The following is a 14,588-nucleotide window of genomic DNA, read 5'->3' as shown; positions in this document are numbered from 1 at the left end:
GTTGCTCTATTCTATTAAAGTGTATATGGCAGTTACGTTTGCATTAGTGGAAAGACATTTTCTGTTGTATTGGTCACCCAACAGTGATCACGTACACTGTAGGAAAGGATGTTGGCATGAACGCAAAGTATTCAGGCAGTTTAAGATAAAACATCCAGGGAGAAATATGAATTCACACTAATAGATAAAAGAGTTATTGAGAAGCGCAGGAGTTTTCAGCATTTCAGAAGTTCGTCCTTATGATTCGTGATTGATGTTTTTTATTACACACCAACTTAAGTGTTTTTCGCGATGACTCTGTTTTTTGTTTGTTTGTTGTGTAACTCCGCACTCAGCATTATTCCAGCTGTATGATGGCAGTCTCTAAACAATCGCGTCTGGACCAGACAATCCAGTGATTGACATCATGAGCATCGATCCACAAGGAGTGTCAGTTTGATGTGTCACACGTTGACCACTTTGGTTAAACGTCATTTCAAGAACAATGAAGGCGTTCTGTAGTGAATTAAATTAAATGATAATAAACATCATGTAATAAATTCATATTTAAGTCTTTCACGATACAATTATGATATTGAAACAACAAGGAATAGAATTAACAGTTTCCAGATAGTATCAGTGTCAGTGCTGTCCAACCTTATCTGTTGGCCCAGCATAAGAAGCATTTAGAACGACATGAAGCGATGCTCAGTTTGATCTCGAAACGTTACATTACTGTAAGTCAAAAGTGCAAGAATAACAGTTTGGTAAATGAAATCATCTCCGCCCATTTCCGTATATACAATCCTCGCTATACACACAATAATAAAGACGCCTAGGACGTAGTTCACGTGAATGGTTGGATATTTGCGACATATTTTAAACAGAGGAGTGTTTGTCCGTCAGGCGCCATGCGTTATTTCGTCAGTTAGCCATTATGTTTAAAATGGAATGAATGATGGTGCATGGGAAGCTGGTAGTAGGGTGCATCAACATAAACTTCCTTTTTTTGTGTGCGAGTTGTTGTATTTGTTTCCATCATGGGCTGACTACAATGAAAGCTGTAAGGGCTTGTGGGAAATCTGGACAAAATGTAATAAAACATGGTACTCAACAAGGTTGCAGGACTCAACATATATGTGTTCCTTTTTTAATAATAATATATGTTTTCATCCCTTTGACCATGCTCCCAAATTCTCTCAAATTGCATTTCCTACCAATACAAACATAATTTCTTCAGAATCCACTGGGCCAATGAAGTTGAAACTTCCAACAAATGATGCCACCTGAATCTAAAGGAAAGGTTGAAATCCGATTTCAATATGGCCACTACGCAAATCATATTGGAAAACCTATTTCTGGCTATTACTCAAACGAAATTTGGTATGTATGTATGTATGTAGTTAGTAGTGGGGTTCAACATGTGTGTTCGCTTTTGCCATGTATTAGGTTCTGACCTTTATTTGATCTTTCAACTCTGACAACGCTGAAATCTGAAATTTATGTCCATTATTCAGCCATTTCTTTCAAAATTTAATGCCATTTTGATATGTGTACATCTAATTGGTAGTGGGGCTTAATGTTCTGTTATCTCACAGGCATATTCAATCGTGAACATCTTCAAACAAGAAAAGCTGAACTTTGTCATTTCTCCTTATGATGACGTCATAGTTTGCAATCGTCAGAGTAAAAACATAGTACTTTCAGATTAGGTAAGGATGAAATACAATACATATTAAAGTAGAAAATCTCACACCTGCTGGCACTTACTTTAATAGGGACGGATGGTCAGGCTTGTTGTCTTGGTTGACAGCCTGGCGTCGTACCCCGACGACGTGGCTCACTGCTCATAATATCAATCACTGGAGTGTCTGGTCTATAGTCGATTGCATACATGTAATATTCATCATTATTTTAGCTGTTACACCTTATGTTTTCGGTAGAAATGTGAAACTGATTATTCTCTGTCATAGATGTTTTGAATTCTGTTAAATTTCTAATGTCTCTCATTATCGCAGCTTCCAAATCAGAATTGAACACATTACACATTACCTTACTCTTAAAATACGACCGCCGACATTATGTCCTTGGCAATAAATAGTATTGTTATTCATCACGACAAGAAACTGATGCATTAAAAATAAATTATGAAGAATATAATGTAAAGGGGTGCCAATATCGATATACACATGATGGCTATTGCGAAACACATGTTGTTAAGCATATTGGAATAGGCATGTTGACTATATCAGTTTTACATGTCTGACACTTTTAACCAGGCAATTGGCGTTATTAGCACCAACTAAAAAGGGTAATGATCTCTTCAAAATTGCCAAACGCACCCATTAAAAGACATATGGGAAAATTAATTAGTGTCGAGTTGCACATGCTGTCACCCTAGCTTGAGTATATAAACCTCCATGGCGTTTGCATCAAACAGTCTGACTTGACATCAACGTCGTGTTAACGTTCATCCCCGAAAATGAATACTTCGATTCTCATTATTGCCCTTTGTGTCTCCGTTGGGTCAGGTAAATTGGTTGGTTGATTATATGTCAACCTTTGTATATTTGTGCACGGGCTATTTTACCAACTCATACACATTTGACTTATAAACTCCATATTTGTTTCAGCTATATCGCTGCCTAATAACTGGAATATAAGACAACTAGTAACATCATCAACGGAGGTAAAATATCTTCTCACCTGACAACTATATATGCAAAACTTATAAACGTGTGTGTGTTGTAATCGTTATATCTATTTTCAATGTCAGTGTTCAGTACAAAATGAACTGCTAATAAGAGAAAAAATCCGTTTCACATATGATATGATACTAGTGGGTTTCTTCTGCATCATTTCAAAGGATGACGATGCGTGTACGAACTGTAAGGAAACACTCACCGCGGTAATTGCCAGATTGGATACAGATGAAGGCGTGGTGAGTCATGTAACTTGAATAAATTAGAAATTGATTGAGCAGTGCCTACTTCCTGCTTGTCAAATAAACGAACAGTTCTATTTATTGGCATTTAATATACGACTTTCAGTTGTATATTACTGCATTGCTTCGAAATACGGGAGCATGGGTTTGAAAAGTCTTCTATGAAGATGATGTTTGCTTTGTAGATCTGTCAGTTGTAGATTCGAATCGCTGACGTCGATCCCTTGTTCGCTAAGTGGCTTGTGGGACTTGCAGTGACATAATGTCGGAAAGGCAATTCAACTTGCAAGACATATGAAAAGGAACTTCTTCCCTTTTCCAATTTCACAATTGCCTACGTTGATAACGGGGTTTGATGAGAAGGGAATAAAGTAATAATTGTGCATCCGTTGAATCCTTCCATGATAAAGCATGAACACGAATTTAGTTCAACTATGAAAAACGAGTTCAGTTATATTCACTAACGAGAAAACGTCTAAAAAGGTGGAAGGCTAGAGGTTAACGCGTTCGCCGTCCGAATCCCTACTTGGGTACAATGTGTGAAACTCATTTCTGGTGTCTATCGCCTTGATATTGCTAAAAGTGGCGTAAAACACAACTCACACACTTAAATGTTCATCAGTTGGCATTATTGTGTGAAATAAATAACTTGCAAAGCCTCTGCAAAAGCTTAAGGGCAACAACTGAAACCATGTTTTTTGTATTTCAGGAGATGGTGGAACAATTCCTAAAGGATGAAATATGTTCTCATCTATCCTCATACTTTCTAACAGAAACTGTAAGTAAATGTTGTGATAATGGTAGAATGGAAATTGTTGAACCATGAAGTAGTAGACTTATGCCAAGAAAAACTCATTCCTTATTCATAAGAAATCTTTCGAATATATCATGAACTAGTGTTTAAGAATCACAATCATTTAGAGATGATACCAGGTGTTCGAGAAAAGGTGAGCGTATCCTGCCCCATCTGTGGCACCCGTTACAAACACATGCAAGGGCAAGTCAATTGTTCACCTGAAACGCACGTGAACATATTGTGCAAGTCAAAATTGGGAATTGCATTGGACTTCATTTTTGTCATTCATGCGTCAAGTTTGGAAATGTCCCTATATGGGGGGCGGGGGGCGCCGCGATTCGCTGTGCAGAGTTGCGTCTCTTGGGCACACCAGAAACCTATGATTGAAGGTTGGAATCCCAGGTCGCCCCGATTATATTTCTAGATTTGTCAGCACCATACCCGTGCTCGTGGGTGTCATCGAAGTGGTAAACGTCTGAGACCTACATCACTCCGGGCTCTCCTCCCGGATTAAGCTGACACGCCGTGATATAACTGGAATAATGTTAAAAGCGATATTAAACCGAACTCACTCACCAACTGACTCACCAACTGATTCATATGCATAAAGAAACAGATCAGGAAGAAGGGGATCACAATTGGTGCCTTTGGGAATGCCTACTTCTTTCCTAAATGTTTCCCCAACATTGTTCATAGATGTTATCAATGAGGTAGAGCAAAAAATATGTAAACGATGACTTGGAGACTAATCGCCTGACAGAGGTAGGATTTTGGCTTTACATGTACTTAGGACAATATCAATGGAATACTGTATTGTCATTATGTCACGAGTCTTACCATTGTATCTTCTTGTTTTAGTGTAACTCTGCTGTTCATGGGCTTGTTCCAGGTCTTCTGGAGTATGTTGTGGAGAACGCGGTAAGTCAGGGGAGACATGATGGCCTATTTATCATTGTATGTAACATGTGAAAGTGATTAATTATAAACTACAAACAGAAGTCGTCTGAAGAGCAGGAAGAATATAAATATTAATGTAAGATAAAGAAACTAAAAATGTAAATTTAAAATATTTAATTCTATATGTTTCAGGATCCTGAGGTCTTGTGCAGTTTGGCAATGTTGTGTCCTGAAGAGCTTAATAATCACTTCAAGATGGTTACAAATGTCGATGTACAAACGGTAATGACTTGTGTGAATGTGTTGGATTTATTCCCGCTTTAAACTGTATGTCAGTTATATTAAAGTTGGACGAATGTCACAGATAGTAATTAGCACCAATGGCACAGCGATGCTTTTGACAAACCAAAGATGTGACATTTGAACCCCCGTGAAACATAGATCAGGGTTTAAGAGATACTCACAACACATCTATGTATAGCTATTTATGTTGACCTCGATGAGTGAGTCATTGGTGTACCTGTCATTGACTAAAAACAGTGATTGTTTATTCTGTGTGCGCAATAGTCGACGAGTCATTGTGTGATTAAACCCAACTTATGTACAATTAATAAACATAAACAAAATGGTTCTGTTTTCTTCCAGGGTGATGATGCTTGTGCAAACTGCATTGAAGTCGTTGATAATTTCATTGCGAGTTTGAACACAGATGAAGTGAAGGTAAAACGCTCATATTGAATTAGCGTGAATAAGTTTTTGTACCTACTTACTGTCCATAAATTGCATTTTAATCGAATTAGCTTGACACGTTGTTGGTCTGATAAACTTTGTGTATACCATCGCAAATAGTTACCGAGACAACATGTCCAAATATCGCACAGGGCACATGTCAACGTTTATAATTCAAATAAGCAATCATTACTAATGTTGTTGTTGGATTAGGCCCTAAATGACAAGTGTGTCTAATGTATTGTGCAGGAACAAGTGGAGACGTATTTCGACCATGTAATTTGCAGTCCACTTTCTGCTTATTTTCTGGAGGAAGTCGTAAGTGTTTACCTATTTGTTCTTATGTTCCACTCTTCTTTCTATTGAAATACGTATTTCAGTCAAACACATTGGCTATCATGTTAATGTTGTTGCTTCTTCTTAAACATACAGTGGCTATAGGATACCTGGGTCCACTTGCACAAAGCGATCTTAGCGCTACAATTATTAAAAATCCTTAAGATCGCGATCTTTGGCTTCGGCTACAATCGTCATCCACTTGCACAAAGCGATTGTAGGCTAAGATCGTTGTAAGTTACAATCGAAACTTACAATTGGTCCGGACCAATCTTAAGCAGCTAAGATCGTTGTAGTCCCTGAATAAACGTGTTGTTGCTTCTTCTTAAACAAACAGTGGCTACATGATACCTGGACACACATATTGTTTCAGCCACACATATTGGTTTGCATTAGTTCTTTTGTCTTCTTAGAAATAACTTGCTCTGAAACGAAATGATGCAAGACTTCCATAACACGTATAAATGCATGTGTAGCGAATGCCAATTAATTTGATAATGCACAACGTAGTTGTTAAAGTTGTTTTAAAACAATATTCAACTGCTGACTTCTTTACTTTGTTTTAGTGTACTGCTGAGGTCCGTGCTCTGATACCCGGGGTTCTGGATTACATTGTTGAAAACGCGGTAAGAAAAACGTTCTACAGTTTATCGATTCCATTCATAAAAGAATTGGATATCACAGGTATCATGACTTTATCATGGGCTTAAATGAACAAATTGTCAACTTCTAATTCGAGTGCGTGCGTGCGTGCGTGGGTGTGTTTGACATTTCGGTCTAACAGTTAGACAGATTAGTATATTATTTTATTCTTTTTTAATCTGAAGTATTTTTTAATGTTGTAATCTTGATGCCAGTCGTCATGAGCAGTCCACCGTTTTTTCATGCTTTAGGATCCCGAGGGCCTTTGCACTCTCGCCACATTATGCCCAGAGAATCTTAAAGGGAAGCCATCTACTGCACTGGTGACAGACTTCCTTCAAAAGGTAGCATTGTAAGAACAAGATAAAAACATTAGAAAAATAGAAAATTGTATTATAATAATATAGGCAATTGATCTGAATTAAAGCATTACTCCCAATAAATAATTTTAAGTGATGTGAATGCTAAACAATCATAATTGTAATAACAAGATGAGAAAACATTAGAAATATACAAAATTGTATTATGATCATATAGACAACTGATCTGAATTAAAGCATTTCTCCCAATAAATGATTTTATGTGATGTTAACGCCAAACAATCATGCTATCCATTATCAATGTCTCAGACTACAGTAATCAAGTTTGTCATCATATGACTAGACATATTCAACTATGACTACATATTTAGGAAATGGTTTGATATGATAGTTTGTCCTGCAATTGATGTCATTTATATATTTTTCAGATATTAATGAAATACTTAAGTCTACAAGTTATGATCACCATTGAGCAAGGTATGCATCAATCCCTTCGAGCCATATCAAAGCAATAAACACATTTACAAAATGCCTTTATCATCAGGAACTATCTTAAATATGATATTTCTTGTGAATGAATTTTATCTCAATCCTGACCTATGCTATTGTATATTAAGTTATAGAAGTTTACAATGAGGTAATACATTTTTGCACTGATTCACTTGCATGACTCAACTAAAGACTTATCTATTTTTCAGAATCTTTTCTTGAGGCGGATGTAACTTGAATCGACCAGATTATCAACGTCTACTAGAATTAGCATAGTAGTTGTTTGTATATGTGTCTCTTTAAAAAATAAACTAATTGGATTCAATGATCGACACGTGTCTTTTTTTCTCTTTAGTGGACATTTTGGATACCACTTATGTGGTGCAGCATACATTTGAAACAATAGCGAATTGCAAATTGTAATTAACCCAGCAGTCACAAAAATGTTGAATCAATGCCGTCCTTCAACGTTGAAATGACATTGATCTTTGATTGGATTTGAAATATTGACGTTGAATGGACATCAGATATCAATGTTGAAATATTGTTGATTTTTGGTTGGGTATTGGATGGATATTGGTTGCACTGACACATACATCTAAAAAAGACAATATAAACAGGTCAAATGGACTCCAAAAGTCTACTCCCATAAGGGTTGCACCTTCCTGGATACTAGAGGACCCTGGCAAGGACTCATATTGTGTTGGGGGCATGCCAGTGTCGCCATATCAGACGCCGTTTTTCTACTTGGTTAATATGGGTGGAATGCTGCATTTTGAGAGAATCCATTGTCACTATTGATCTGTCATATACCAGCATCACCTCCTATGTTTGGAAAGAGAATTTCACACAGTGTGCATGTTTGTTTCATTGGACATCACTCGGTCGTTCTATGGTTGAATTATCTGAGGTTACAATGTCCAAATACACGCCGGAATGTTCAGTTGAAATGCGAGATGTCCTGGCAGTTTCGGTAAAGTAAATCACTGTATGTCAGTAATACTTTCTATGTCTCACGAAAGTATTTAAAATATCTGTATTAGCATTGTTAAACCAAATGTTTATCTATATTTATGATATGTAATACGTCTTTAAATCATCATTATGTGGTACAAAACAAACAATCTAGAGTCTAGATATATTGATTCCAACGACAACAAATATATATATTTAATTAAGTATTGCAGAATTCATGGTTTTCTGAGATATCATCGTTTTTAGATTACTCTTCCATGTTAAAACAATATCAAATTCTTCATGTTTTCAACTATCGAAAGGCCAATGTTGAAACAATGTCGATACAATGTTTTTGAACGTAGCAGCCTCAGATCAACCAAATTTCAACAGAACAATGTCATGTGCCTGCTGGGTAATGCACTACGGAAATGCAATGGGGTGTCACTCAATACGAGGGAAGTGATTTGGAATGTAATATTTATCACCCCGTACATTTAGTGACATACGTTAATGCAGCACATCCTTCTGAATCCGTTCTACCCGCGACAAACACATGCCAGATATTCATCTGAAGAAACACGGGAACATTTGGCCCAATTCGCAATTGGGAATTGCATCTGAGGATCAGTTTTGATAAGATGAAACAGATGAGGCTGTCTCACTCCCTGCACATTACAGACAATACAAGCATTTTATCCCATTTTATTAATTTTGGGTGCCAGTCCTCGTTACCAGTCTATGTGCACTCTATACACGTTATGTCCAGAGAATGTTAAAGGGAAGCCATCCGATGTATTGTTGACTGGATTTTTGCAAAAGATATGGACACATGTTAAGGCTAAAAAAAATCCCTTGATCTTTCTAAGACATCTATACTACATTCGTATATTCTACTGATATTTCAGTAAACGCTTTCAGTATTCTGGCTATACATATTCAACCATGACTGAACATAGAGGGAATTCTGTTTTCAGCTGTTAATGAAATACCACGGGTTCTGAATTACCGTTAAACAGCGCAATAAAGATAATCATTTATGTATATTAAACGTTACAAATCTTGGAAACTATTATAATCCAGTGCAATATTGACAGAAAGATAATATCTCTTTAATATCCTAATATCCAAGCCTGACATATTCAACTGGAGGCGTATCCTTTTCAGCGTCTTGCGGATGTAACGTGAATGAATCGGACTTTGATTGTCAACGTTTCCAAAAATAGCATTGCATTCGTCTATATATTTATCCGTTTGTGAAAAAAAGTTGAGTCCATGATAACGACTCCAGTACGGTGGCCCAGACCCGCCACTGGTGAGATCATTTTTCACTGTATGCGTCTATATTTTGTCTGGCGGCCGCCAGATACTTCCACTGGTGAGATCATTTTCCTCTGTATACCTCTATATTTTATCTCACCAGTGGAAGTATCTGGTGGCCGCGAGATAAAATGTAGAGGCATACAGGGGGAAATGATCTCACCAGTGGCGGGTATGGGCCACCGTTCCTCCAGTGACCCCAGATGTTACCTAAAGAGGCACCCCCTTCCTGCAAAGACGCATATGTATACACATATGTAACACAAATCACATATTCTTGCATAAATTCATATAATGTATAACGAGTTGTCCTAAACTATATAAGTGTGAGGACAGGGTTCGCTTAAAGATTATGACTGCGACACTTGAGCAGAGCATACACTTTATAAGATTACGGTTAAATATTGTCAGAGACACAAAGAGCAGATATAACAAAAGAAAGAAATCAAATTCAATGTAAACAGTCTATCAAGCATCTCTATCCGTTGGTAATTCGTATGCGTAAAGGTTTCGATATACATTTTTTCTGTATTAATCTCCTTTGAAAAGCAGAGTATGTATCTGAGAATCACAATATAAAGTTATACACAACAATAATTGTCCAATCTTCATCTTACGTGGGAATGTTATATAAATGAATCAGAAGCATCGCTCTGCTATGATTTGTCAAGAGTTTTGCAAAGGTTAATCCTTTTCTTATGACATTTACTATTTAAATCAAAGTAAAAAAGGTATGAAAGCAACAAATTCAAAAGTATTAATCACAAAGGGTTTCAGCGACGACACCAGGTGTGTGTGATTGGCTGAACATGCTCTACCACACTGGAAAAAACCCGTCATGGGTGAAGATCATTATTAAAGTCATAGTACAGTTAATAAAAATCATGGCATACACTCTTCCATGTCATGACATTGTTTCTCTCTCAAGAAACTTGAGTCACGTTGCGAGTCATATAGTTAAATTACCGTAAATGGTGTTTCCTTTAGTCTCAAATCTAGCACGAGTCAACAAAGGCATTTCATGCAGGTATCAACAATGTAGGTGTGTGTGTTCCACATGCAATGATATGAAGGAAACGTGTATGGTTTCATTGGAATAATAGTTTGTTACACAGTTGACCAAACCAACACTCTTAAAGATGGACTGTTAAAAACGAAGGGGCATAAAAAAATCACATACAATGTCTTTTTCAGAAACGACCGATCATGTACTCTCGAAATAATGCTACTGAAGGCAAATACACTTATTGCCTCACAGTCTCTGATTGTCAAACAAAAAGGGAAGATCGATGCTGACGTCCTCATTCTCCAAGAACATTGCAGGGGCGTACCCAAATACGTTAAAAGATTATATTTGTTGTAACCCTGTTGGCATTTAGCATTAAGAGGATAAACGAAGGGTTTTTCCGCTTAGTCAGTATACTGTGTTTGAGTAGGGAGACATTTTATACTGCAGCATGGCATCTCAGTGGGCTTACGGCCATACTAGCACAAGGCCATACCAACTAAAGGAAATTGTCTATCACTAATATGACGATGATATACATAGTTTTGGAATCCGCCGTGAAGATACGGGTTAGAACAGATCTTCAGCAACCCATGTCGTAAGAGGAGACTATGCTTGTCGAAAGAGGCGACTAACGGGATGAGGAGGTCAGGCTCACTGACTTGGTTGATGCGTCATATCGTATCCCACATTAAGTGGATCGATGTTCATGATACAAATCACTAGATTGTCTGGCCCAGACTCAATTATTTACAGACCGGCGTTAAACAACAACAACAACAACAACCACCACCACCACCACCACCACTCTGAACCACCGTCACTTGCACACCCACACTTGAAATCTAGATCACATACATGTTTTTGTTGCTCTAATCTATTAAAGTGTATATGACAGTTAAGTTTGCCTTAGTGGAAAGACATTTTCTGTTGCATTGGTCACCCAACAGTGATTACGTACACTGTAAGTAAAGATGTTGGCATGAACGCAAAGTATTCAGGCAGTTTAAGATAAAAACATCGAGGGAGAAATATGAATTCACACTAATAACAGAAGTGACATGTCATGCACTCGAACAAGCGTTGAATCTCACGTTAGTGTACTGATAAAAGTGTTATTGAGAAGTGCAGGAGTTTTCAGCATTTCAGAAGTTTGTTCTTATGATTCGTGATTGATGATTTTAGTACACACCAGCTTAAGTGTTTTTCGCGATGACTTGTTTGTTGTTTAACTCCGCACTCAGCATTATTCCAGCTGTATGATGGGAGTCTGTAAAATATCGCGTCTGGACCAGACAATCCAGTGATTGACATCATGAGCACCGATCCACAAGGAGTGTCAGTCTGATGTGGGAGGAAAGCCCAAAGTGATGCATGTGTCACACGTTGACCACTTTGGTTAAACGTCATTTCAAGAACAACGAAGGCGTTCTGTGGTGAATTGAATTAAATGATAACAAACATCATGTAATAAATTCATATTTAAGTCTTTCACGATAAACTTATGATATTGAAACAACAAGGAATAGAATTAAAAAGTTTCCAGATAGTATCAGTGTCAGTGCTGTCCAACCTTATATGTTGGCCCAGCATAAGAAGCATTTAGAACGACATGAAGTGATGCTCAGTTTGATCTCGAAACGTTACATTACTGTAAGTCAAAAGTGCAAGAATAACAGTTTGGTAAATGAAACCATCTCTGCCCATGTCCGTATATACAATCCTTCCTATACACACAATAATAAAGACGACTAGGACATAGTTCACGTGAAGGGTTGGATATTTGCGACATATTTTAAACAGAGGAGTCTTTGTCCGTCATGCGCCATGCGCCATGCGTTATTTAGTTAGTTAGCCATTATGTTTAAAATGGAGATGGTGGTGCATGGGAACTTGGTAGTAGGGCGCATCGACATAAATTTCCTGTTTTTGTGCGAGTTGTTGTATTTGTTTCCATCTTGGGCTGACTACAGTGAAAGCTGTAACTGCTTGTGGGAAATCTGGACAAAATGTAATAAAACATGGTACTCAACATGGTTGTAGGACTCAACATATATGTGTTCCTTTTTTAATAATAATAAATGTTTTCATCCCTTTGACCATGCTCCCTAATTCTCTCAAATTGCATTTCCTACCAATACAAACATAATTTCTTCAGAATCCACTGGACCAATGAAGTTGAAACTTCCAACAAATGATGCCACCTGAATCTAAAGGAAAGGTTGAAATCCGATTTCAATATCACCACTGCGATCAAATCATATTGGAAAACCTATTTCTGGCTATTACTCAAATGAAATTGGGTATGAATTTAGTAGTGGGGTTCAACATGTGTGTTCCGTTTTGAGATGTATTAGGTTCTGACCTTTATTTGATCTTTCAACTCTGACTACGCTGAAATCTGAAATTTATGTCCATCATTCGGCCGTTTCTGTTCAAAATGTAATGACATTTTTATATGTGTACATCTAGTTGGTAGTGGGGCTTAATGTTCTGTTATCTCACAGGCATACTCAATCGTGAACTTCTTCAGACAAGAAAAGATGAACTTTGTCATTTTCCCCTATGATGACGTCATAGTTTGCAATCGTCAGAGTAAAAACATAGTACTTTCAGATTAGGTAAGGATGAAATACAATACATTTTAAAGTAGAAAATCTCTCCTACTGCTTCAGTGAAATCAAAGTAAGGATTCATTGCCAAAGAGTTCAATTTCAGATATATTAATGACCTAATTTCATTCAACAATGCCGAGATAAACAAGAATGAGTATGATGACAACTTCTGTACAAAGCTTTAAGACAAGAGGATCGTCAGTTTCCCCGCCATGTTGATCAATATTGTATCAGCTCCAGCTTGTGGCGTCTACATTGTTCGGTTTCTTAGGTACATAAGAACAAAAGAAAGCTTTTCAATCATCTCTTCACTATCAGTGACCTGGCTAAGGTATGCCAGAAAATGTATGGTAGACATTCAAAGTCGATTGTCAACATTATTCGCTGCGCTTAACCATACTGTTACCTTTGCAATGAGTTTTCACACCTCCTGGCACTTACTTTAATGGGGACGGGTGGTAAGGCTTGCTGTCTTGGTTGACAGCCTGGCGTCGTACCCCGACGACGTGGATAACTGCTCATAATATCAATCACTGGAGTGTCTGGTCTATACTCGATTGCATACATGTAATATTCATCATTATTTTACCTTTTACACCTTATGTTTTCGGTAGACATGTGACACTGATTATTCTCTGTCATAGATGTTTTGAATTCTGTTAAATTTCTTAAGTCTCTCATTATCGCAGCTTCAAAATAAGAATTGAACACATTACATATTACCTTACTCTTAAAATACGACCGCCGACATTATGTCCGTGGCAATAAATAGTATTGTTATTCATCACGACAAGAAACTGATTCATTAAAAATATATTATGAAGCATATAATGTAAAGGTGTGCCAACATCGATAAACACATGATAGCTCTTGCGAAACATATATTGAAATTGAATATTTCAATTCCACATGCTGTTAAGCATATTGGAATAGACATTTTGACTATATCAATTTCACATGTCTGACACTTTTAACTAGGCAATTGGCTTTATTAGCACCAACTAAAAAGGGTAATGCTCTCTTCAAAATTGTCAAACGCACCCATTAAAAGACATATGGGAAAATTAAATAGCGTCGGGTTGCACATGGTGTCACCCTAGCCTGAGTATATAAACCTCCATGACGTTTACTTCTGACCTGACATCAACGGCGTGTTTACGTTCATCCCCGAAAATGAATACTTCGATTCTTATTATTGCCCTATGTGTCTCCGTTGGGTCAGGTAAGTTGGTTGCGTTAGGAGTTGATTATATGTCAACCTTTGTATATTTGTGCACGGGATATTTTACCAACTCATACACATTTGACTTAGAAAATCAATATTTGTTTCAGCTATATCGCTGCCTAATAACTGGAATATAAGACAGCTAGTAACATAATCAACAGAGGTATACTCTCTACTCACTTGACAACCATATATGCGAAACTTATAAACGTGCGTGTGTGTTGTAATCGTTATATCTATTTTCAATGTGAGGGTTCAGTAAAAATTGAACTGCTTATAAGCGAAAAACATTCGTTTTTTCTTCTGCATCATTTCAAAGGATGACGATGCGTGTAC

The 14,588-nt window shown here is 37.2% G+C and overlaps 1 protein-coding gene across 1 annotated transcript; it reads left to right on the top strand.

Annotated features, from left to right (window-relative positions):
• The first annotated feature begins 2,424 nt into the window (after positions 1 to 2,424).
• LOC124133695 lies at positions 2,425 to 7,370 on the top strand. Its single transcript, XM_048401008.1, has 12 exons — positions 2,425 to 2,510; positions 2,613 to 2,668; positions 2,846 to 2,920; positions 3,633 to 3,701; positions 4,578 to 4,637; positions 4,809 to 4,898; positions 5,262 to 5,336; positions 5,595 to 5,663; positions 6,248 to 6,307; positions 6,575 to 6,667; positions 7,072 to 7,120; positions 7,342 to 7,370. Exons 1-12 carry the CDS (start codon positions 2,462 to 2,464, stop codon positions 7,368 to 7,370), a joined length of 774 nt encoding a protein of 257 aa, XP_048256965.1. The 5' UTR covers positions 2,425 to 2,461.
• Positions 7,371 to 14,588: the final 7,218 nt, after the last annotated feature.

This window comes from Haliotis rufescens, unplaced genomic scaffold, assembly GCF_023055435.1.
Source record: "Haliotis rufescens isolate VD_foot unplaced genomic scaffold, xgHalRufe1.0.p SCAF_20, whole genome shotgun sequence".
Lineage (NCBI taxonomy): Eukaryota > Metazoa > Mollusca > Gastropoda > Lepetellida > Haliotidae > Haliotis > Haliotis rufescens.
Note: the sequence above shows the minus strand (reverse complement) of the source record. Positions and strands in the feature narration are given on the sequence as shown.